Raw genomic sequence first — 26,543 nt, forward strand, 5'->3', positions numbered from 1 at the left:
CATGGCATTTACCTTTTACCTTTTTTTTCTCAGGTATGGCCCAAACATTCTGCTAAACAGTGTGGATGACTACCATCGGCCCTCAATCTGGCAATGTCTCAGCAGGGGAGCTAGTGATGATATAGGCCAGGCCCCTGTGATACGAGACTTTGATAACAGCATCGTCAGCGGTTTCCAGCTTGCAACTCTGTCAGGACCAATGTGTGAGGAGCCCCTGATGGGAGTTTGCTTCTCTGTAGAGCAGTGGGACGTTCAGTCTTCAACCTTGTCACAACATCATGACTCCTCAGAGAACTCCATATTTCATGAGGCTGCAGCAGAGAAAAAATTGAAAGCAAGCTGTGAGACTTTTGAAGTAGCTGAGGACACATCAGTAAGCTCAAGCCAAGTGCGTTGCAGACCTGAGGCTGTCTCTGCAGACTGCTATGGGCCGGTGTCTGGCCAACTGATTGCTGCCATGAAGGAAGCTTGTCGTCACGCATTCCAGGCTCAGCCTCAGAGACTAATGGCTGCAATGTATACCTGCGAGATTATGGCCACAGCTGAGGTGCTAGGTAAGAGACTGAGACTAAATCCTTCGGCACACAATTGTTTTTTCATCATTTGATTTGGTTTTTAAAACAGATACTAGTAAATAAAATGAGCCTTTTTCATTCATTCGTTATTCAATTATCAATCAAGTATTAAATGAACGAATGATACACAGATTTACAAAGTTCACTTTATTTTTTTAGTCTTAGAATTTGTTAAACAACACAAAAATACCCAAACATAATCTTTAACTTCCTGTTCCAGGCCGAGTGTATGGTGTGCTTGGGAAGCGAGAGGGCCGTGTTCTCCATGAAGAGATGAAGGAAGGGACAGACATGTTTATTATCAAAGCTGTTCTACCGGTGGCCGAGAGTTTTGGATTTGTTGATGAGATTCGCAAGAGGACCAGTGGACTGGCCAGTCCACAGCTTGTCTTTAGCCACTGGGAGGTGAGTATAAAATGTGTGTACTGTGTGTGAATGTGTGCTTTTTAAAATTAAGGGCATATGGTTGACAAAGGCTTTGATCAGCTTAGAGTCTGTAGTAGAGGTGGGCGGTAAACCGGTATTAATACTGTCACTGGTAACATTTCTGCCACAGAATGTATTTCTGCAACACTGTCATCACCAGTGTAAATGACTACGTTGTGCTGTGATGCCATGCGAGGCATATCTGCCTCTACAGCAGGCCGAGTGAGTGATTTGTGACGGATAGCTCAGGCTGAGTCCAGTCAATAGCACATTTAGCTCTAGGATTACGTGTAACCAGGTAACTAACCAAATGTCACCTGCTTTTGCTGATGAAGATAAACACAGTTAGCAGGCAAAACGTGTGTTTTTTCCTCTCAAAGTTTGACAGCTGTACCGCAACAAAGTCAGTGTGCTGTCTCTGTCAGCCTGCCTGGGGCTTTAACACAAGCTAAGTGCTGATTTGGCTGGTCTCAGTTCGTCAAGAACCCAGCGCTGCAGGTCTTCATCTTACAATGGCTTAAACAACCGTTTAAAAGTCTATTTTAACTTTTGAGTACCTTTTCTAAGTCCACAGTGAGTCAAAGATCCGGGCTGCGACGTTAAATGAGGTCAGAAAAGCAGCTGTAAACTAGCCGCAAAAACTCTCCGGTACAGCTACCTATGCTAAGCATTTCAATACTAAGCACAGTACTTCCGTCAGGCCCTTCACAATAAAAGTCCGCGGCTGTTCTTTTCTGAAATGCTTTTATTGTGAACGCCTTCACCAGGAAACGTGTTCAAGTTATTAATAGCTTAACACACCTCATCAGGATAGAGATGAAATGTGAAACTTTGGAGTGCAGTTAGACAGTAGTAAACCTAGAGAGACTTAATTTTTTATTTTATTTTATTTTTTTCTGTTAGACATAAATTGAGTATGCCATCAAAGGCTTGTTTTAAGGGGAGAAGGTGGTTAATAACATTTGAATTTGGATTGAAAAGCATAATCTCTTTGAAATTATGTAATACCGTGATATAATACCGTTATACCGTGATATGATTTTTAGGCAATATCGCCCAGGCCTAGTCTGTAGTGCTTACCTTATGTTGTGTTTTTTAGTCCTACCTCAAAATTCCCTACTATGCTCTGTGACCTGGGGCCTCATTTATAAACGCTGTGTACGCACAAAAGAAAGCTTACGTCACTTGTAAGCAATGTTTGGGATTTATGAAAAACAAACTTGACGGGAAAATGTGCGCACCTCCACGGCAGCTCTGACCCCGTTGTACGCACAAAACCTGGATAAAAAGGAAACTGACCTCAGCAGTAGAAGGATGAAATTAAGACTAATGTGAAATGGATACATTTGTGTGAAATAATCAAACATTACTCATTTCACAACACATAACATATATGAAGGATATGTTTGAAAAAATGAAAAAAAAGAGGAAAAATTTACATTGATGCCCGAGGGAGTGCGTGAACGCACACATGCACGCACGCGCGCGTGCCCACACACAGCCTTTATTATTGAATCGTTCATGTTCTGTCATTGTGAAACAAACCCTACATGTTTTTATGACATCCATTCACATAAACTATAAGGCGTACAGTAACCGTGCTCTCAAAATGTGCCATACAAATAAAGTTTTACATTTATAATAAATGTAATTAAAATGACATGATCAATGACATGATCGCTTCTGGCGCATTTGGTGCATCCGTGTCCCCTTCCGCCTCCGTCACCACACCGCTCAGGAGGGATTCCCAAATGATCCCTGCCAGCTTGTCCTCTGTGGGGATGAGCTCCGATGTGCCCTTTCCCCCACCTGTCACACAGATACTCTTTCTATGGAGAGCGATGCGCCTTTTCGCCTCCACTTTTATGTCGGACCATTTCTTTTTTACTTCAGCCACAGTCCGACCCTCTGAGGCAATGTTATTTACAGCATCAGCCACATGCTTCCACTCTTTTGCCTTTCTGGCGTTAGTGATGCCCAAACTGTGCCCACCAAATAAGACTCTGCGTGTGTCCACCTCTCCTATTAATATCACGACCTCGCATTGAGTGGAATTCCTTTTTTTCACTCGTTTTCCATCTTGGTCCATCGTGAAACTGATATCATTGAATATTCATCAAGGGTGTTCATCTGCCCTTTTAAAGGCATCATATGGGCGGGGCAAAGCGTTCCCTCACATGCGACAACTTTAGAGTTGATTGTGATTTATAAATGGAAACAGGTGTAGGACGTGTGTGTGCACTCTGTTATAAATCTGAACGTTTTTGTGCGCAGGCATTTCCGGCGTACGCCACCTGTAGTGATCTTTCCTGCATACAGTTTTATAAATGAGCCCCCTGGTATCTTGGTGCATTCATGAGTTTGTTAATGAGAGTTTATCCCTTGCACAGGAGTAAATTCAACCTTTAAGGGAACATTTGTTGTGCACCAAGAATGATCCCCACTTATAGCGCAACTCTGTTTGTCAGTTAGACACATGCAGAGCCATGTGTAGGGCTGACCTCAGCTGTCAGCAAGAAGTTAACACTGACAAACAGGAGCAAACTGGTTGGCCTGTACACTCAATGGATGGATGACTTGACAGAAGTGCCAAAAGAGAGATGGCTGGACATTTACACTTACCTCATAGAAAAATAAGTGTAGCACTATTCTGACTGGACTAGTATTACCAGGGACCTCTGATGATAGATGAATTTCCCCCCATGGATTAAAGTTCTCCGTCACCACGACGGATTTCTGTCATTTGGAAAGTGAGAAGGGGGGGGACTACATGTTACTTATTGACGTCTTTGTGAAATTAATGTACTGTTGAAGAAGACAGGGTTGGGGTTATAGTACAGCATGGGTCTCAAACTCACGGGCCAATTGCAGCCCACAGGAAGATATTTTTTGGCCCCCTACTTGACATCAAAGTGTAGTGTTAGTGCGGTCCGCGCCTTTTACGCACGCACACTACTGCCTCAGTCACAAAAATCCACCAGTTTCTGCTGCCAGTCAACAACACTGCAGCTTTAAGCCAACAAAAGGCTCACTTCATATTATATCCATAATATGAATAAGCATTAAGAGATAAGAACAACTCAAAACAGGTGCCTTAGTCCACAAATGCATTTAATTTGCACACTGCAGCCGAAAAAACAGTTTGATGTCTTCATAATAAACAATCTTCCGGTTGTTATAGTTGAGGGCGAAGGCATCAATGATTTCTGCTTGATCCAGGGCTCGGGTTCCGTCTGAGTTTAGTGCCAGCAGTACGTTACCAGGGTGTTGGTCTGAGAGTCTCCGCTGCTGTTCCCCAACTCATTCTTTAAACGACGCAGACATCACAGCTCACTGATGTGACAGGAAGGGTCAGAGATATGGATAGGAGTTTAAATAAGTCTATAAAGGCATCCAGAGTAAAGCCCGACCGATATGGGATTTTTGGGGCCGATGATGATAGCGATATTGGGGGCTAAAGAAAAGCCGATATCCGATATGTCAGCTGATCCGATATATTGGCCGATAACCGATATTTTGGCTGATATATGAAGAAACATTGATATACACAGGATATATACTGTACATGAACACAAATGTGGACATGTGAATAACCAGTTGCATTTATCTTTGTTTATTTCACAAAGATGCAACTTAGACAACATTAAAATGCTGTATAATAGTCTTATACTGTGGCTGTGGACAATATTGGACAGGAAAATGATAAATGGAGAGCCATATTTACATCGTTGTGGCAAATACGCACATAGAAAATGTTTACAATATGTTTCTTGATAACTCTGAGGAAGGCCACAAGCTTAAATGCGCCTGTTTTATAAAGCTGTTCTCTAAAGATCTACTATTAGTGAAACTTTCTGTCTCCACACTGGTACAATATGTCACAGGAAAGATAAACACCATATGAATGCTTTTCTGGTTTGTGCTTTTCAAAGTAAAAGCCCGGTTTAGCATTTCTGTAGAGAACCTCTGTTCACTTGTACAGAATGCTTTTATTTTGAAAAGTTCCCAACAAACTTCCTCTGTACACTAAATCAAGTAGCTTTTAGCGGTGTTTACTGAGGTAAAACTTATGAAGAAGGACGGAGCTTTGAGAGCAGGGAGATGCGGCTGACATGCAGAAAACTCGAGCCCTGTGTGAAAGATGCATTAGCAGGAACCGGAGCTGACATGCGCGGCACACGCGAGCAGCAAAACACTATCCCAGTTTGAAAGGAGCGCAAGTCCTCTGCTCTGCTTAAGTCAAACTGCACAAGGACGAGCATGCCTGTGAGTGCTTAGGGACAGGGAGAGGCTCATGGCAGCAGCACTGCTCAGTGAGAAGGACAACAAGGGTGCGTGCTTTCACGTCAAAGTCTCCAAAACTCTCCAGTAACACCAGTTGCTTTTTTGAAAAAGTGTCGAAAACTCGCTAAATGTAGCAACGAAGTTGCTGAGTTGGCAACACTGAGTGAAGGAGAGCTGCTGCTGCACTCTGCATCTGAGGGGGAGGGGACAGGCACTCATGGTGTACATGTCCTTGGGCTAAGGGCATATACACAGTATACTCCTTTTTACATGAAAACCTCTGGGAAGTGACTGATAGGCAGAAAGAAAGGCTCTTACATGTGTGGCATGGTAGGTTGATGGTCGGGTAATATGATTTGGTGTCGAAAAAAATTTCAGTCAAAAGATTTTATTTTGCTTTAATTCCTGATTTCCCCCTGACTGCAAAGGAGCACAAGGCACAGGAGGATGAGACTGATCATTTCAGTCTTCAGACATAATAGCTGATTATGATACAATTTAAATTAATGTTCTGTGTCCTTTAGTGGTCAGCTCCTATGCACACATTTCAAGTTGATACAGTTAAATTGTTTGGAGTAAAATGCTCCCCTTTCAGTTGAATCCTGAAATAATCACAGAACATTATGAGACAAAGTTGTTTTAGAGAAAAATGCAAAGCTGGAACTACTCTCCAGACACGGCTGCTGGGCTGAGTATTTGCTTCATGTGTCGTAATGTTGCATAGTTATACGTTAATATTTCATAGCGTGGTGAATGTGCAGGTCACAGCTTGTCTATGAGAGCATTTTGGAGTTGTTGGATTGTGTATTTGATGAGTTTGATGAGGGAAAGCCGGAATTACCATAAGACTCCATTGTGTTGGCAGAGCAGCTCCCATCTCAGACCCGCCAATCTAAAAACAGCTTGCACCAACAACTAAATGTAACGAACCTATTAGTAAGACTATAGGGATTATGGCAATGGGCGAATTTGCCAAAATGTTGAAATATCCCTTTAAGAAGGTTGTCAAACTGGACACCCAGGTATTTATAGGAACTTACCTGCTCAATCACTCTGCCTTCAGTGGTAACAGGGACATGCGATCTCACCTTCCAAGAGTCAAAATTCATTTCTCTGTTTTTGTGGGGGGGTTTTTGTTTGTGTGTTTTTTACCTGCAGAATGAGGTTTTGACTGTCGCACCATTCTTGGAAGGTAGTGATCTGCTGATGGTACACTTAGGGACAGACATCAGCTTGTAACAGACTTAATATAGCTGTGTCAGATGAATTTGATGATCTAGTTGCTCTGTTTTTACTTCTGCATTCTTTGGTGTACAGAGTAAAAAGGATGGGGAAGATCACACAGCCATGGTGTACCCCAGTGCTGCAAACAAAACACGTGAATATGATGTAGGGACCTTGAGATGCTGACGGGATGTTATACTAATGATGGCAACCTCTTTACCACGCCCCTGTCTGTATGCAAATTTCAGTGGGTTTACAAGGGGAGCTACTTCTTATTTGTGCATGTTTACCAGGATTTTTCTAAAGCATTTTATTACCAATGATGTTAAGGTCACGGGTCTAAAATCATTGTCAGCATATGGACAAGATGTTTTGGGCACCGGTATAATAATAGTTTTTTTTGGCTAAAGACTGTTGGAAAATTGGACAGATGAGCATGTTTTCAACAGGAAAGCAGGATTAGGACCAGGAGATTTTTTTATTTCCCTTCTTTGCTTGAGAACTGAACCTGTTGAGAACACCCAACACATTCACACAGTCAAAGTCTCCAACTACATCACTACACCGCTTTCCACATTATTAAGCAAATGACACTTTTCTCTTATTTTCCTAAATATTAATGCAAATGACAGTCAGAATGTGTTTCAAGTCATCAGCCATTAGAGCATAATTCAGATGTTTTTGAACAAACTTCATAATGATAACCATTACTTTTTTTTAAATAAAAGCCTCAAGATGCACTGTTCCACATTATTATGCAAAACAGTTTTAAAAGATTTCATTTGGCTGTAAAGAACTGAAAATGGTCATTCGTTGAATTTGCAGCATTATGAGGTCATATTTACTGAAATCAAAAGCTATTTCAATCAGAAACATCTTAACAGGCCAAGTTCCATGTTAACATAGGAGCCCTTCTTTGATATCACCTACACTGTTCTTGCATCCATTGAACTTGTGAGTTTTTGGAGAGCTTCTGCTTGAATTTCTTTGCAGGATGTCAGAATGGCCCCCCAGAGCTGCAGTTTTGATGTGAACTGCCTCCCACCCTCATAGATCTTTAGCTTGAGAATGCTCCAAAGGTTCTCAACAGGGTTGAGGTCAGGGGAGGATAGGGGCCACACCATAAGTTTCTCTCCTTTAATGCCCATAGCAGCCATTGACACAGAGGTATTCTTTACAGCATGAGATGGTGCATTGTCATGCAAGAAGAAAATTTTGCTACAGAAGGCACTGCTCTTCTTTTTGTACCATGGAAGAAAGTGGTCAGTCAGAAACTATATACTTTGCCGAGATCATTTTCACATCTTCAGGGACTCTAATGGGACCTACTAGATCTCTCCTCATGAATCCAGCCCAAAACATGACTCCGCCACCTCCTTGCTGACGTCACAGCCTTATTGGGACATGGTGGCCATCCACCAACCATCCACTACTCCTCCATCTGGACCATCCAGTGTTGCACCGGCACTCATCAGTTAAAAAAGAATGGATTGGAAAATGAATCTTCATGTATTTCTGGGCCCACTGCAACCATTTCTGCTTGTGAACATTGGTTAGGGGTGGCTGAATAGTAGGTTTATGCACGACTGCAAGCCTCTGGAGGATCCACATTCTGTCATTTGCATTAATATTTAGGAAAACAAGAGAAAAATGTCATTTGCTTAATAATGTGGAAAGCGGTGTAGAGCAGTCCGTTATTTTAAACCCTGTTAAGAACTCATTCAGTCAGTCTGCTCTATCCCATTCATCTATACAGACAATAGTCTGTATAGATGTATAGATTCTGTGCCTCTCCACTCTTCCTTCAGACTCTGGGACCTTGAATCCACGTTGTTTGAAGTCCAGTGTGAAGTTTCCGCAGTCAGTGATGATTTGGGCTGCCATGGCATCTGCTGGTGTTGGTCCACTGTGTTTTCTGAAGTCCACAGTCAACGCAGCCATCTACCAGGAAATTTTAGAGGCCTTCATGCTTCCTTCTGTTTACAAGCTTTATGGAGATGCTGATTTCATTTTCCAGCTGGACTTGGCACCTGCCCACACTGCCAAAGGTACCAAAAGCTGGTTCAATGACCATGGTGTTACTGTGCTTGATTGGCCAGCAAACTGGCCTGAGCTGATTCCCATAGAGAATCTATGGGGTATTGTCAAGAGGAAGATGAGAGACACCAGACCCAACAATGCAGATGATCTGAAGGCCACTATCAAAGCAACCTGGGCTTCCATTACACCTGAGCAGTGCCATAGGCTGATCGCCTCCATGCCATGCCACATTGCTGCAGTAATTCATGCAAAAGGAGGCCCAACCGAGTATTGAAGGCATAGAAATGAACATACTTTTCAGGAGCCTGACATTTCTGTTGAAAACATCCTTTTTTATTGATCTTACGGAATATTCTAATTTTTTGAGACACTGAATTTTGGGTTCTCTTATCTGTAAGCCATAATCATCAATATTTCAAGAAATAAAGGCTTCAAATACTTCACTCTGTGTGTACTGAGTCTAGTATATGGGTTTCACTTTCAGAAAAGAGTGACAAAAAATATTGAACTTTTTCATGATATTCTAATTTTTTGAGATGCAGTAGTATTTATAGACCTAGTGCGACATCAGCATCAGTCTGAAGTCTTAGCTGAATTAGATGTCAGCAAATGTAAAAATTCAGATATGATGCCTTTTTTCAACCAGTCATTTGTTATTGTTTTTTTTCTATTGTTGAAAGTGCAGGTCTGGTAAGGGTATTGTTTTGATTAAAAAAGCTTCTAAGTTTTTTATGTTGTATTTATACATCATCTCAAAGGACATTACTGAGTCTGAGTGTTAAATAAAGGTCTGACCATTTTAAGTTCCTTTGATTCCCATAATTTAAATGTATGATCTGCCCTTTCTAGAATAAAGGTTGATTACCCTATAAGGGACTGTGTTGTAACAGTGAGTGAGCTTCTTTCAAATATTTTGTAACACATACCATATCTTTATCATGTGTGTCACATTTTAGTCTGTTTCTGTAGCTTTTGGACTGTATCTGAGTTTACTTTGGACATGGTAAATTAAGACTCTTCATTTGTCTGCAGAAGATAATTTGTTAAAAAATAAAACTTAACTGATCTCAGCTGTACAGCCCAGTAGTACAATATTAAGTCTGGACATTTCAAACCCCCTTGATTAGATGACAGATACATTAAAGATAGACAAATCTTGCCCTTTAGAAATAATTTAATTTTTGAAAACAAATCCAAAGGTAGTGGCAGAGAAATAATTTAGAACATAAGAAACTTTGAAACAATATTTATCTTTAAAATATGATTTCACCTGATAAGAGAGACAGGGAGTGATATCCATCTTTCAAAAGACTCATGAACTTATTTTATTGAAGTCTCATAATTAGCCTTAACAACATGTTCTAACATTTGCAAGATTTCGATCCCCAGGTAAACTGCTCTACGACATTAGATTGAATTACCGCTGGGAGGGGATTATTTCTTTCATTTGCACCGAGTTAGGTATGGAGGAGTTTGCAATGTTTACTTTGCATCCTGAAATGCCTCTATATATTTTTTAAGTTGTAACACTGTAATTGTCTGGTTTGAATTTGTATTCAACAAAACGACATCATCAGCATACAAAGAAAGTCTATGTTCTGTTTGTCCCAATGTTGTAAGATTTCACTTTTTACTTTTCAATTAACCTTAGTTGATGGTAGTTCAAAAATCCAAATGAAAGTATATATATATATTTGAAACTATACACACACACACACACACACACACACACACACGCTCACCCCTGCACAAATACACACACACAACCAATCAATAATCATCAATAATCAGTTTCAACAAGCAGCGCACAGGGTGTTAGGGATCTTTTATTTCAGTCATCATACACAACACCAAGACCTTCATTCTCAATGTAATCATCACAATGACTATCCTGAAAATCCTTAAAAATGAAAATCCATCCTTAAAATCACCTTCAGTATAATCCGTAGCATCAGTATCATTGAATGCATTGATAATCTTGAAAAAGCTGGGTGAAACACATAAGCTGCTATTTTTTCCTTATTCTGTTAACTAACAATTGCATTTTATCTTTCTCCATGTTCAAGGTGATTGCCAGTGATCCATACTGGGTTCCTACCACAGAGGAAGAATACCTACACTTCGGGGAGAAAGCTGACTCTGCCAACCAGGCCCTCAAATACATGAATGCCATCCGTCGCCGAAAAGGCCTCTATGTGGAGGAAAAAATAGTAGAGCATGCAGAGAAACAGAGAACACTAAGCAAAAACAAATGAGTTTTTAAATATGGAGCAGCTTTTTTAAAAGACTGTCAATGCATAAAGTTGGCATGTTTGTTCAGCCTATTGGATGCAAGATAGTAATTAAAAGAGTGTGGTGAAATTTGACTTTGTTGTTGCTTTGAAAATGTATTATTGTGATATTGGGCTTTAATCACCACAATAAATGTATTAAAACATGCACATTACTGTATATAAAATTACTTTTCCCCCATATTTTCCATGTCTTTAAAACAATCATATCAAAAGCAGATAATGACAAAATTTAAATTTAAATTCTAATTCCACTGCATTATTTCAAGGGTCACATTTAGAGAATGATATCAGTGAGACTGAGAATACAGTTTTGATTTTGAAAACTTTAAATGAATTTAAAACAACACATAAATCATTACATAAGGAAATTTAGAGTTAGAGGTGTAACCAACATGAAAACCAGAGAGCTGTCTATGGATGAAAAATAAGTGGCTGTGAAACTCAGAGAAGATGGAAAATCAATCAGAGCCATTGCACAAACATTGGTCATAGCCGGTACAACCATTAGGAATATCCTGAAGAAGAAAGAAACCACTGATGTACTCAGTAACAGACATCAAACGGATAAACCAAGGAAAACGGCAGCAGCTGAAGACAGAAACATTGTGAGAGCTGTAAAGAAATACCCTAAAACTATGTTAGTGACATTTTATCGGCTGATGAGACAAAGATGAACCTTTATTAAAGGGATAGAAAGACTACATTTTGTAGAAAGAAAGGATCTGCTGATCCCAAACATACAAGCTCCTCTGTGAAACACAATGGAGGTAATGTCATGGCTTGGGCTTGCATGGCTTCTTCAGGGACAGGCTCATTAATCTTCGTTGATGATGTAAAACATGATGGCAGCAGAAACATGAACTCAGGAGTCTACAGAAACATTTTATCCGCCAGTTTAAAGAAAGATGCAACCAAACTAATTGGGAGATCCTTCATCATGCAGCAAGATAATGACCCAAAACACACTGCCAAAACAACATAGGAGTTAATCAGAGGCAGGAAGTAGAAAGAAGGAAGTATTACACTGGCCAAGTCAATCTCCAGATTAAAACTCTATAGAGCATCTTACCTGCGAAAGACAAACAACAAACAACAACTGAAAGAGGCTGCAGTGAAAGCCTGTAAAAGCATCACAAAAGAACGTAAAAGTTTGGTGATGTCAGTGGATCACAGACTTAATGCAGTTACTGCAAGAAAATGATTTACAACTATTAAAATTTTTTCCTTTTAATCTGTTTTAAGTCTATCTGTTCCAATACTTTTGTTCACCTAAAAATGTGGTGTTCTGTTTCAAATAAAGCTATCTCCTAAGTTGTGTATCAGATCAAGATGTAAATACTTGGAAAAGCCTGTAATAAAATGATTTACCCACAGTTTTAAAAGGGTACTTATAATTTTGTCTGGCCCATTTTTTGAGTTTTATGTAAAATTATGTCACTTTTGGCTTTTTTCTTCTGCTTTTTTGTGTTGTTTCAATGCACATAAAGGAAATAAACGTGTGTATACCAAAAACATTTGTAACTGAGGACACTCAAGGACACTTTATAGATTTAAAAACAAATGCAATTAAACAACAGATAAAAGCTAACAGTATAAAATGGAACAATGTAATTACAGTGAATAGTCTATCCTGAACAGGTGGGTTTTAAGAGAGGGAGAGAGTCAGTGTTCCGGATGTCTGGTAGGAGTGAGTTTCAGAGTTGGGGAGCAGAGCTGCTGAAAGCTCTGCTCCCCATGGTGCTGAGGCGGGCAGTGAGGAGGATGGTGGAGGAGTTTCTGAGGAAGCGGGAGGAGGTGGCAGTGTAGAGGAAATCAAAACAGATAAGGAGGGGTGAAATTGTGGATGGCCTTGAATGTATACAGGAGGATTTTGAGTTCTATTCTAAATTTAACCAGGGGCCAGTGGAGTTGCTGTAGGACAGGGGTGATGTGGTGAAATGAAGTTTTGGTGATAATATGAGCAGCTGAGTTCTGAACCAATTGAAGTTTGTGGAGGGATTTGTGAGGGAAACCAAAGAGGAGACAATTACAGTAGTCTATGGGGGAGGTAACCAGGCTGAGAATAAAAGTGGTATGGGGGGTAAAAGGGAGAAGGCATAGGCAGGTGATGTTGCGTAGATGGAAATATGCAGACTGGGTAATATTACTGATGTGAGCTTGAAATGATAGAGAGCTGTCAAGGATAATATCCAGGCTCTTAACCTGAAGGGAGGGGGGGACTGTCAGCTTTAGATAAAGTAGATTTAGTGTCAATAAGGAGGATTTCAGTTTTGTCACTTTCAGATAAACAGTTGGTGAGGGAGGGTGGTGGGAGTGTAGAATTTCAGTCCCCGGTACAGTGAATTAAAGGTCCTTTGTGGAATTCATACTTTACACAGGTTATGTAGGATTTCTGTATTGAATATGTTAATTTTAATTGAAGCAATATCATTATCTAATCATATCAGTTCAATTTTAATATTTATTCAGAGGGACAGGGCCCATCTACAAATCTTCCTGCATTCACAATCCCGAATGGCCTCATGTAGGTCTTTCCCCCACCATCAGAACCATAGTTCTGATACCTGTAACAGTCCTCCTCTGTAACAGTTCAAGATCAACAGTCTCCTGAGCTGTCCATTTTACTGTGGTGCTAAAATGACTGCAGACTTACGGAAACTTTTTAGGACAATAACCTCACAACTCACAACAACCCAGCTCGCATTCGGAATGGAGGCAAAAGACTGAAATGTAAAGTGATCCATGTTTGAAAGGTATGTTTTCTGGTTTTGTGCCTCTCGATTCCTGAAACACAGGTGAAAAGTTCAGTAGAATGAGATACAAACCATGCATTTCTTTCCCCAAATTTCCTCTGAGGAAAATTGGACGTTTGCTTAAAATGGGTGCTATACACCCTCATCTCATCTGCCCCCCTCTTCATGAACTGGGGTTCCATCATACAGTAAATGTGGAGAAAATAATCACTTTGGTTCTCAGTATCCAAAATGTCATTGCTTTGATATGTAAACAGCAAGAAATCATGAAAAATAGTACTGACAATATAGGTAGTAAAAGAGTCCATACATTTTTAAGAGTACCACAAAAGCACCTGGGTCACCTGAGGGAAACTTTCAGTAGCCATCGTGCTAGAATGCTAAGACTGCTGAGAGATAGCCTACTGATGCGGATGTGTTCTTAATGTGATATATACATTAAGGTGGTTATTATTCAGGTTAAATAAAAAATACCACAGCTTAACTTTACAATGGACAATGATTTTACTGGCCCCCAAAGCTCTCCCATTTTTCCCCCTTACAGGAGGCCTTGTCTCCACATGACTATTCTAGAATGTGCATGGCTGTGTTCAGCCACCTTCAGGTACTGTGGGGATCCCCGGTCACTGCCACCTTAATTTTGGGGGTCGTGGGCTAAAAAGGTTGAGAACCCCTGGATGTGACCTGTTTGGCAAACTCTGGTCATAGTCAACCATGAGAGAAAATTATGACGTGTAAGTAATGGAAAAAACATTGATGACACTGATATAGGCTAAATTGTTATTTTAAACATCTGGTCTGATTTTTGCAAATGATGCATCTTTAGTTATGACACATCCCATTGTCTGGATTTAAAAATATCTTTTTTGTTATTGTATCATTTAGGCAGAGAGTGACCAGCCTACACAGCTGTAAATATTTGTCTATATCAGGCTGTATGTGCAAACACGTTTGTAGAATTTTAGGTGTGATCAACAGACCAACATTAGCTTTATTCCTTTATTTATGCTTATTCTGTAAACTTCAAAGTGTCTTTTCAAGTACTGAAGATTTAGGTCATTTGTACATCATTTAGCTAAAAAGAATTTGTACATATTGATGCACCAGATATTGGAGGAAAAAAATAATTTTAATGCAACATCATGTCACTGTTTAAAATATCTACTTGACCTGATCCCAAGGTCTGATATTTAATTGAAGTGAAAGACTTCTGCCATTGCACGGGCCCATAGTGTGGCCCAGTGCTCTTTCTTAAGCCTAGATTTGCAGCCTCATCTCTGATGTTTGTTGTTTGGTATTAGGCGTGATCCAGCTGCTTAGAGGTGATTACCCGCATGCCTTTTAATGAGTGGAAGAAAGGCTTAGCCTGGTCTAACCCAGAGAGCAACAGAGACAGACAGAGCTTAGCGATTGCTCTGCCAGTCACTGTACTGTAGACATAGACACTAGGTCACAGTCAACAGCAGGTCACAGGATACAGAGCAGTCTGTCTGTACACTGCTCTGCTTCACTCTGACCTCTTCTAGCTCACACAACAGCTTAATACTCCAGAGGTATCTGCTGCATACAGGTTGTACACAGTGATGTGGTGCAGGGTATACAGAGTATATACGCTTAATATTTTTAGTCCCCATACCCATTTCTCAGTCCCTTCTCATACAAATCGTGCATTGTTTTTTGCCTGGGTATGTAATCCATTACTTGCCTTACTTTGCCTCTACTTAGTTAAAACTTGTTAATTACCTTCGTTGTTTGGTTGGGTAAGAATATTAGGCTAAGCCAATCAGAGGCAGAGCGGGGCGGGGTGGTGCTTTGCCATTCTCTGTGATATCTACGTGAACAGAGCTGGAGGCGCTACTTCCTTTCAGTTTGCCTCCCTCATCATGATTTCATAATAATCCTACCTGAAGTCATGCATCAGAAGTTAGCGGCCAATGTGCAAATTCAAAAGGCACATTTTTAGATGTACTAAATATGCAATTGCAGTCTAAGAAAGGACATGTATCCATTGTTGTATGCAGGCACCATTACACCACTGGTTATATAGTACAAAGGGCTTTAAACTGTAGAAAAGTGAGCTTCTACTGCAAGAGCAAAAAATTACTGCCAACCAAACCCTCAATACCCCAAATCACTGTTATTTTTAAGCCTGTTTGTCAGACCTTTTAATGTAGTTTAATCCAAGATTTTAAAGATTTTTAATCCATCTCAAACACATTTGCCCTTTCTTTTATCATTCAGTGTTTTCAAAATTTTTATTTTTTAAACATTGTCCACCACCCTGAAAAAGACAACAGCATACAGTCCAGTATTTGGTCAATGGACTTGAGCTTTTATAGCATACACTGCTTTTACACTGCAGGTTACATACACCCTTTCACAGCCATTCACTCCACATTCACACACTGATGGCAAAGGTTGCTATGGAGACTGGCCATCAGTGTTAGCTAATCTCCTTCCTGGATGTATATCCACACACACTTTCATTCCACTGATGCAGCAGTGGGAGCAAATTGAGGTTGAGTATCCTCCCCATCTATATTACCCTAGGAGCTCCTTGTTTACCATCAACTACACCAACTGAGTCCCAGTCCCCCAGGATCAGCATTTTAATAGCCAGGACACATGTCCAAATGCAGTCTTTCTATGGAATTAATGTAAATATATACATAAATACATACCCCACTGTGAAAGCTAGTCAGTAATATATCATATACACATATTTTAATTCATTGTGTAGTAAGTAGCCCTCTTAGAATGTAAATCCTTTTGTTAAAAACAGAATTAAAAATTGTAAAAATAGCTAAAATTGGTTAATAATGACAAAAAAAAAAAAAAATGATGGGAAAGTTGGTGAAATTAGATTTTAAAAGTAGCAGAATGGGTTAAAAATGCCAAAAACTACATAAAAGTTGCAAAAAACAACCAAAAAATGGCAAAATGGATTAAAGTGGCAAAAATATGCATATTAAGTGGTAAAAGAGGAATCAAAAGTGGATGACATGGCATCAAAGTGGCAAAAATAGGTGGAAATTTGTTGAAATGGGATGAAAATTGAAATAAATTGGCAAAAAAGGGTTGGCGGAGTCAGAAACCGGCAAAAATGCGCATATCAAATTGTGAAATGTGACTAAAAAAGTGGTAAAAGGGGTTAATAGTTGTAATAATGTGCCAACAGAGTCAACAATAGGCAGAGTGGCAAGATTTGGTTCAGAAGCGGCAAAAACTGGCAGAAAAAAAAGTGGTGGAAAGGGTTTAAAACTGACAAAATGTGGGCTTTATGTTGCAAAAATGTGTTAAAATTGGCAAAATTGGTGGAAAAAAGTGAAAAAAAAAAGGATTAAAATTGGGCAAAACTGGTGTAAAGTGGAAACGTACTTTAAAAATGTTCTTCATCTTTTTATGGCATCTGGAGACCCCCCTCTCAGTGTCTCGCAAACCCCAATGGGGTCCTGACCCCAACGTTGAGAACCCTTGCTCTACCCAATAATACATATCTCCCGTAAATAAGCAGTTAGATGTACTAGCAGCATAAAGCTAAGTTGAACCAGGGCCTTTATGTGTGGAGTTTACATGTTGAGCACGCCCTGATTCGAGACCAAAAATATGCTCATTTGGACAGTTGGTAACTCTAAATGGTCTGTTGGTGTGACTGTGGTCTGACTGAAGTTGATCAAGACCTTGCTCAGGAGAGCTCAGCAGATGAGAGTAAGACAGTCAAGGATAAATAATTTATAATTACTCATCTGCTTTATTGCAGAGGTCAGTCAGGAACTCTTGTCAAACATTTAACCATTTATTGGATATGAAGTTTAACTTAGCAGGAAAGGCTCTGCTTAAAAGATGCTCCCTGCATTAGTCAAGCAGCATGCTTTGACGTTTCCATTAAGCACTGCTGGAAACATTGCTGGAAACCCCTATAGGGACAGATATTTAGCAGCAATTCACTCCATATTAGCATAAAACTAAATATGGGGGTGTAAAACCAGCTTTAGGCTGGAAAGGAGGAGGCTGGGGATGGTGGAGGTAAAGTTTGACAGCAGCAGCGTAGTGTAATCGGCATTGATGAAGCAGAGATTAGTGAGAAGGACGTTACATTAAATGAAGTGCAGTGTTAGGAGCTTTAAGTGGGCTGGTGCCCTACCACATACTGCAGGTAGGCTACCCCTGCCTCTCAAACATCCTGAGTCTGCCATTACCCAGTGAAAAGTATTCAGTTGAACAACACAACATTTTTATTTTTCTAAGGCAGTGTCTATAAGTCATTGTCTCGGACAAATAAGAGTTTTTTTATTTGTCGATCAGTAGGCTTTATGCTCCTTGAGGCGTCCCTCAAAGGATGAATGTCTGACTAAAAATTTAAAGGAAGGAAAATAAAAAGAATGCTTAGCACAGGATAAGCAGACTTAGCCTTGCTCCATCAGCCTCCGAACAGCCAATCAGCTCTCGGATACGCAAATGACCTCGCTGCACCGCATCCTCTATGCCCGGCGATGACGTCACCTGAACATCTCTTGGTCTGGCTCTGAGAGGACTCAGACATAAGCAACAGAAACCTGAGGGAACCCAGCTGGGGAGGGGCCTTTTGTCTGGAAGAAACCTATCAGTATCTCACCTCCGGCCCTGGGATTAACAGCATTTTTCTTCTTCTTCTTCTAAAAAGCCCGGATCGCAGAGAGACAGAACACTATTTTTACTGTCGTGAAACAAAGGAGTACATGTTTGGGGGCTACTGTAGCCTACGCTACTGTCTTCTTCTTCTCTTCTCAGCCGCACTGGTTTATTTCCACTGACCAGCTGTTGTTGAAAACCAGTTCTTCTCTCTCCCTTCCCTTCATCCGATCACCCATTTCCACCGTCCTCCCTTTAAAGCGGATATCCGATACCTCAACACTGCAAAGATGCCCAGCTCTCTTTTTATGGAAGACAGCGTCCAGGGAGATGCTCTGAACGACCAAAGAGCCCTGCAGATCGCTCTAGATCAGCTCTCCTTGCTCGGTTTGGACAACGAGGAGAACTCCGTTTGTTTCGACATCCAGGAAACCCGGAAAAAGAGCGTCAACATGACCGAATGCATCCCGGTGCCCAGCTCCGAGCATGTAGCAGAGATTGTGGGCAGACAGGGTGCGTGTTTCCGTGTTTCTTTACAGCTGAATACACGTTGATGTGATGCAAGTAAGAAGCAGAGGGACGACGCTTCAGGTAGCAGAGAACCTCAGTGGAGGGAACAGCATGCCAGTGCTCAGACACTTTACGCAGCAGTAATTGGTTATAATGATCAGTAGGGTGTCTCGTCTGAAGCCGTGCACAGGGAGAAGTTACGTTTGGAGGTTTAAGACGTGTACAGCGTAGAAAGCAGTGCATTAAGTGGAAAAAATAAGTGCAGGTTATTTTACCTGAACTATTTTACCTCGTGGAACAGATGTCTGATAAAGATACGTTTGTGTGGTTAACATAATATTTAACAATGAAGCTCTTTGTATAAAATAAGAAAAAGAAAATGCTGTTTTCCAAGTAGACTCAACTACTTTGTAGTGATAGTGCTCACATTCTTGTCTCTCTCTGATTTCCTACACTACCCATTGTCCTGTTCTGTCCAAATGAAGGCAAAAAGCCCCCAAATAAATCTTAAAAAATATAATATGAAATTACAAAATGAAAACAAAACAATGTTACCAAATTATACAGTTGCAAGAAAAAGTATGTGAACCCTTTTGGATTTCTGCATAAATTGGTCATACAATATGTTATGATCTTCATCTAAGTCACAACAATAGACAAACAGTCTGCTTAAACTAATACTGTACAAAAGATTATTTGTTTTCATGTTTTTATTGAAAAAACCATGTAAACATTCACAGTGCAGGGTGGAAAAAGTATGTGAAGCCCTAGGCTAATGACTGGTTGACCTCCTTTGGCAGCAATAACCTCAACCAAATGTTTCCTGTAGTTGCAGATCAGATCTGCACAACAGTCAGGAGGAATTTTGGACCATTCCTCTTTACAAAACTGTTTCATTTTAGCAATATTCTTGGGATATCTGGTGTGCATCGCTCTCTTGAGGTCATGCCACAGCATCTCAATCGGGTTGAGGTCAGGACTCTGACTGGGTGACGCCAGAAGATGTATTTTCCTCTGTTGACGCCATTCTGTTGTTGATTTACTTCTATGCTTTGGGTCGTTGTCCTGTTGCATCACCTATCCTCTGTTGAGCTTCAGTTGGTGGACAGGTGGTCTTAAGTTTTCCTGCAAAATGTCTTGATAAAATTGGGAATTCATTTTTCCGTCAATGACAGCAATCCGTCCAGGCCCTGAGGCAGCAAAGTAGCCCCAAACCATGATGGGCCCTCTACCATATTTCACAGTTGGGATGAGGTTTTGATGTTGGTGTGCTGTGCCTTTTTTTCTCCACACATAGCGTTGTGTGTTCCTTCCAAAAAACTCAATTTTGCTTTCATCTGTCCACAGAATATTTTGCCAGTAGTGCTGTGGAACATCCTGGTGCTCTTTTGCAAACTTCAAAATGTAGCAATGTTTTTCTTGGACAGCAGTGGCTTCCTCCGTGGTGTCCTCCCATGAACTCCATTCTTGTTTAATGTTTACTTATTGTAGATTTGTCAACACAAATGTTAGCATGTGCCAGAGATTTCTGTAAGTCTTTAGCTGACACTCTAGAATTCTTCTTCACCTCATTGAGCATTCTGTGCTGTGCTCTTGCAGTCATCTTTACAGGACGACCAAGCCTAGGGAGAGTAGCAACAGTGATGAACTTTCTCCATTTGTAGACAGTCTGTCTTACCGTGGACACATGAACATCAAGGCTTTTAGAGATACTTTTGTAACCCTTTCCAACTTCATGCAAGTCAACAATTCTTGATCGTAGGTCTTCTGAGAGCTCTTTTGTGTCAGGCATGGTTCACATCAGGCAATGCTTCTTGAGAACAGCAAATTCAATACTGGTGTGTGTTTTTTATAGGGCAGGGCAGCTTTAACCAACACATCTAATCTCATCACATTGATTGGACTCCAGGTTGGCTGACTCAAGGCTCCAATTAGCTCTTGGAGAAGTTATTAGTCTAGGGGTTCAAATACTTTTTCCACCCTGCACTGTGAATGTTTACATGGTTTTTTCAATAAAAACATGAAAACATAATTTTGTGTGCGGTATTAGTTTAAGCAGACTATGTTTGTCTATTGTTGTGACTTAGATGAAGATCAGAACACATTTAATGACCAATTTATGCAGAAATCCAAGAAATCCCAAAGGGTTCACATACTTTTTCTTGCAACTGTATATCTAAAAAATGAACATAGATAATATCAAAATATGTCATGCAGTGAATTTAGCTGTTGTGCCTAAACTGTCAGCACCAAACAGCTTTTTCTCTTCCAATTAGCCAGCTGTTCTTCGAACAATAATACTGTCAATTGATCCTTTGACCAACAAACTGTTTAAGTGACTGAATATTGTTATTGTTAACATCTTCTTCAGAAGAAGTATCAGCAGGAGTTTGGAGCTGTTAGTGGAGCACCAAAATCCTCTATGGAGGTGCTACTGCTCAAATGGTCTAGTACTAGACTTTTCAGGAGAGATTAATATTTTATTCATCTCCTCAAGAAGAGTGACCAGTGAGTTCACCTGGATTTGTAACATAGGCGTCTATTTAGATGCTATCATGAATCATTGTCAGTCAACAAAAGATGTTAGATACGACAATTTGTGAGAAGTGCCGGTATGCTGGAAGATGCATCATCATCAAACATGTTTGGTATTTACAAAGTCATACTACCTGGGATGGAATACCCATAACAGTCAATGAGAGGAAACAGATAACCCATCTTACATACTTTGGGCTGAAAATATAACACACCAAGACAGCCAGCCAAGGGTTTCTATTGTCCTCTGTGTCTGCTTTTTTTCTGAAGTCCTATTTGATCATGCACATTACTGGGAGATCTCCATGTGTTGGGGGAAATCTTCAGTGTTAAATCATTACTACAGACATTAGTCATGTGGTCTCACAGTCTGGCCCCTTTGGGCTAGTGTGTGCATTCAGAGGATTAAATGTGTACAGCAGATGTAGACAGACAGTAAGACAGGCAGACAGACAGACAGACAGGCAGGCAGACAGACAGACAGACTTACAGACAGGCAGCCAGGCAAACCCACAGACAGGCAGACAGACAGACAGGGAGGCAGGCAGACAGACAGACTTAGGCCCCGTTCACACAGAAATGAATTCAGGTGTATACGCAAAAGTTTTTTGTCGGATCGGCATTTCATCCACACGGAAACGGCGTTTCAGGTGACTGTAAACGATACTTTTTGAAACCGAGTCCCAGAGTGCATAAATCCGTAAACGAATACCGTTTCATTTCCGTGTGGACTGTTATCCGCATCTTTTTGAAACGATTATGTCATCCACAGCGTAGCGTCCTTAAGGCGCCTGCGTGGGTTAGGCCAAAACAATAATAGCGGACTTCACGGTTGTGTTCGTGCTGCAGAAACTACAGAGCTTGTTGTGGCTTTTACAGAAAAATCTAATGCTCCTTTACCACCACCGCGAAACGCATACATCATATTTACTTAAATCCAACGCGAAGAACAACCAGAAGGGCAACTAAATGAAAGTTTGTGTTAGTTTTCTGTGATATTCTTCTTCTACTCTGGTGCATTTCCGTGGCAGGGTTACAGCGCCACATATAGGCTTGGCATATGTACTACAGCGTTTTCAGACATTTCAGTGGTTCCATGTTTACACGGATATTTCCTGAAACAATCCCGTCTTTACAGAAAACTTTTCCAAAACGAAACGGCAGTACAGCGTTTTCATTTCTGTGTGAACGGAGCCTTATAGACAGGCCGACAGACAGATAGGAAGGCAGGCAGGCAGGCAGGCAGGCAGACAGACAGACAGACAGACAGACAGACAGACAGACAGACAGACAGACAGGCAGACAGACAGACAAACAGATGTACAGACAGGCAGACCCACAGACAGGCAGGCAGGCAGACAGGCAGACAGACAGACAGACAACAGACAGACATACAGACTTACAGACAGACAGGCGGGCAGGCAGACAGACAGACAGGGAGGCAGGCAGACAGACAGGCAGACCCACAGACAGACAGGCAGGCAGACAGACAACAGACAGAAATACAGACTTACAGACAGACAGGCAGCCAGACAGGCATACAGACTTACACATAGGCAGGCAGGCAGGCAATCCTTTATTAATCCTCATGAAAATTCAAGCTACTATTCCAGCTAGACTAAGCTACCAACGCATCATTAGGTTTATCTGTGCAAAGTAATTGTGCTTCAACTACAGTTGCACTGGCAAACAGGATTTGTACCCTCATACATAGTTATATGCACATACAGAGAAAGGACATTGAGGCAACTGAACTTTTCTGAGACAACAATACAGCAGCTATTACGTATGCTTATTTTCAAGAACTTTTATTCACTTTTCCTTTTCCTTCATTGCTTTAGGTTGCAAAATCAAAGCACTGCGAGCAAAGACTAACACCTACATCAAGACCCCAGTTCGAGGTGAGGAGCCTGTGTTTGTGGTGACAGGCAGGAAAGAGGATGTGGCTATGGCCAGGAGGGAAATCATCTCTGCTGCCGAGCACTTCTCCATGATCAGAGCCTCAAGGAACAAAAACAACAGCTTTAGTCGGAGTAGCACCCCAGTCCCTGGACCACCTAACCTGCCTGGACAGACTACCATCCAGGTTCGGGTGCCCTACCGTGTAGTTGGACTTGTAGTAGGCCCAAAGGGTGCCACCATAAAGCGCATTCAGCAGCAGACCCACACTTACATAGTCACACCCAGTCGAGACAAAGAGCCGGTGTTTGAGGTGATAGGGATGCCGGAGAATGTTGACAGAGCACGTGAAGAGATTGAGGCCCATATTGCATTGAGGACAGGAGGCCTTATTGAATTTCAAGATGACAATGATTTCCATGAAAATGGGAAAGATGTTGGCTTTAATCTGCATGGGCAGTGGTCTAAGCCCAGCGCTGAAAGGAACCCCACTTCTATACATAAAACCTTGTCCAACTACCGCAATGACTCATCCTCCTCCCTAGGCAGTGCCTCCACTGACTCTTACTTCGGTTACAACAGCTCTCACACAGCAGACTATAGCCCTCCTAGTCCTGCACTAAGCTTCACCTCCTCAAACAACAACAACAACAACAATAACATCAGTGTCAACACAAACATGTTTGTTTATGTAAGTGAAGTTATTTCACCTGACTGCACTGATCAGACTTTTGACTCTTCAGCAGGGTTTGAGTCAACACAAATTTCTATAGACATGCTGTGGTCCCAGTATGATAGTCATATGACCCCTTCTTCCTCTGAAGGCAGCCCCCCTTCCTCCACCTCAGCTATGTTCCCCAGCAACACCACCACAAATGCCAATAGTGTGCTGGTCAATCAGAATAAGGTTAATGAATGTACTACTCAGCTTAGTCCACCATCTCCCATTCAATGCCACACTAGAGGCCCCACTGAGCACCCGCTAGCACGAAGGGTGCGCAGTGATTCAGGAGGCGGTCCACTCAGTTTCCTTGCTTACTCTACCGATGTTGCCTCCCTGCAGGGCTCTCAACTCCATAGGGTTGCATGGGACTCCCCTGCCTCATCCTCCTCTTCCTCTTCCTCCTCTTGCACATCATCTAGCACCAGCCGAAAAGGCAGTCGTGATTGTTCTGTGTGCTTTGAGAGTGAGGTCATTGCAGCCCTGGTCCCTTGTGGACACAATCTTTTCTGTTTGGAATGTGCCAATCAGATTTGTAAGAGGAATGAGCCCATATGCCCTGTCTGCCACACTGGTGTCACTCAGGCAATACGTATATTTTCATAAGAAGTTCAACTCTTGACTTTTTCATTGGCTGCAATAGTATCACCAGACTCTTCATACTGCTTTAACAGCAAAACTTATCATCAGTTTGACATGTACATAGGTATACATGTGTGAGAAAGACGATCACAGTGGCCAGTCGAAGTGACAGGCATAAATCTTGGATCTGTGGTAGTTAATGCTGTAGGATGGGGGAATATTATACACATCTAAGTGCATGTTTAATATATATGAGCATAGAAACCAATAGTTCTAGTAATGTGTACTCTTTACCCCACTGTAGGGTCAAGGTGGAAATATTTGGGATAAACCAGGATGGTCCTTCCTGTTTTATTCACACAAATAGAGTGACAACAATTGCTGGGAAACATAGAGTTCCACCCAACAGGACAACAGAGTTGTAAATATATTGCAGCTTAATTGAGAGAAACCAAAAGGAAAAATTAACACATCCTATAGAATCAGTCTCTGCAAGTGGAATGTTTAAAATAGCATTGATACAGATTTAATTCTTCTTTTTTATTGAAAGATTATATTTCCTATCACACAATTGTTTTTATATTATAATTTAAGATCAGTGAACTTTTTGTACCTTAAATGAAATATTTGTGATTTTTAGTACTGCACTTTGGCAGTGATTTACTTTAATAACGTGATTTTGGGGAGGAAATCTAATCCATAAAATGTGATCAAATGTTCTGTTGAGATGTTTTTAGGTAATGAGAAAAAAGTCTTTTTTTATTTTGTATCATTGAACACACACTATGTGAGTTGAACACTAAGTGAAAATTTCTGTCTGTCTCAAATTTGTGTCAGTTAGATTCTGTTGTACCATTAGTTTAGGTTTCTCTATCCTTCCTTTACTATTGAATTAACTTGTGTTTAAATGTATTTTATAAGGCAAAGTACCCGAACAAAGTGTATTTTATTTCATAATAAAGGGCCTGTTACTTCATGGTCTAATTTTAATATATTTGCTAAAAGAATATTTAGAGAGTTTTATTTTTCTGGCATTTAAAATGGATGGAAATGCAAACTTAAGTAATGGTGCTCAATCATATTTTTTAAGTATTTCTTTACACGTCCAATAAAAAGCTATGTTCATGATGGTCTGCTGCTTGGTCTGAAGTTTTTCATGGCCTATGGGGTTCTGCTGTGGTGGTACCTGCAAGACAGATGTAAGCATGCAGAGTGTCAACTTAAAAATCAACAACGACTGGAGTTATGCAACATGGTTGATGAAAGGTGCTGTTTAAGGAAAAGCCATGCCCATTCCTGCTCACATTTAGCACCTAAACTACTACAGAGCCCGATATTCCTCCTGTCATCAAATGGCCAAGATCTCAATAAGTTTATTGTAGAATCTGAAGTATATACTGATATCTGCATTCAGGAAACCTTCAGCCTCACCTTGATTTTAATCCTACCTGGATATAAACAGAAATAAGATAGGTTTAGAAACTAGAAAAGCACTCGGAGAGCGCAGACCTCCATCAGTAGCTTTATCTCCTAACAATACAGAATCCTTTAAAAAATTCTTGGATCCAGACGGTGATCCAGCTCACTCCCAAAATCTAATCAGTTCTTCCTTATGCCATTTCTGCCATTTCCTGAAAATTTCATCACAATCTGTTCACAGGTTTTTGAGTTATGTTGCTAACAAACTAACAATCAAACGAACAAACCCACCCGATTACATGTCCTCCTTGGCGGAGGTAATAAGATTTGATATAAATGACAACTATGGTGTAGGAGATGGGTTACCATTTAAGAGACCTGCAACATCTTTGTCTGGGAACTTTGCAAGAATTTGGTAAGAAAACAAGGAAATAGGAAAGAAAAATGGTGTGGAGATGCACACAGCACACAATAACCTCTGGGGAAGCAAGCACACAGATAAAAATGGAGAAATAGTAGAGGAGTTCCTCAGTTGATGGATGTTCAACACTTAGTATAAATAATGACACAAGAGTTGACATATGCTCTAACTGCTGACTCGTGTTGATCTCATTTTAATATCTAATAACCTGGCAAGCACATAAAATGTCAAAGATAATACACTTACTGG

At 40.7% G+C, this 26,543-nt stretch overlaps 2 protein-coding genes across 2 annotated transcripts in view; both read left to right on the forward strand.

Annotated features, from left to right (window-relative positions):
- The window catches only part of LOC121511279 (elongation factor-like GTPase 1), a 57,646-nt gene extending 45,440 nt beyond the window's left edge, over positions 1-12,206 (forward strand). The window contains exons 7-9 of the mRNA XM_041789884.1: positions 34-554; positions 796-980; positions 10,616-12,206. Coding sequence (XP_041645818.1) covers positions 34-554; positions 796-980; positions 10,616-10,804 — 895 coding nt within the window. The 3' untranslated portion in view covers positions 10,805-12,206. The remainder of the gene's footprint in view (positions 1-33; positions 555-795; positions 981-10,615) is intronic.
- Positions 12,207-18,129: 5,923 nt separating this feature from the next.
- mex3b (mex-3 RNA binding family member B) lies at positions 18,130-25,585 on the forward strand. Its single transcript, XM_041805677.1, has 2 exons — positions 18,130-18,720; positions 23,094-25,585. Exons 1-2 carry the CDS (start codon positions 18,498-18,500, stop codon positions 24,476-24,478), a joined length of 1,608 nt encoding a protein of 535 aa, XP_041661611.1. The 5' UTR covers positions 18,130-18,497; the 3' UTR covers positions 24,479-25,585.
- Positions 25,586-26,543: the final 958 nt, after the last annotated feature.

Source organism: Cheilinus undulatus, linkage group 1 (assembly GCF_018320785.1).
Source record: "Cheilinus undulatus linkage group 1, ASM1832078v1, whole genome shotgun sequence".
NCBI lineage: Eukaryota > Metazoa > Chordata > Actinopteri > Labriformes > Labridae > Cheilinus > Cheilinus undulatus.

Excerpts from the sequence above, each read along its gene's own strand:
- mex3b (XM_041805677.1), top strand. The coding sequence starts at position 18,498 with ATGCCCAGCTCTCTTTTTATGGAAGACAGCGTCCAGGGAGATGCTCTG. Across the intron at positions 18,721-23,093 it reads AGAGATTGTGGGCAGACAGG|GTTGCAAAATCAAAGCACTG; the intron begins GTGCGTGTTTCC and ends TCATTGCTTTAG.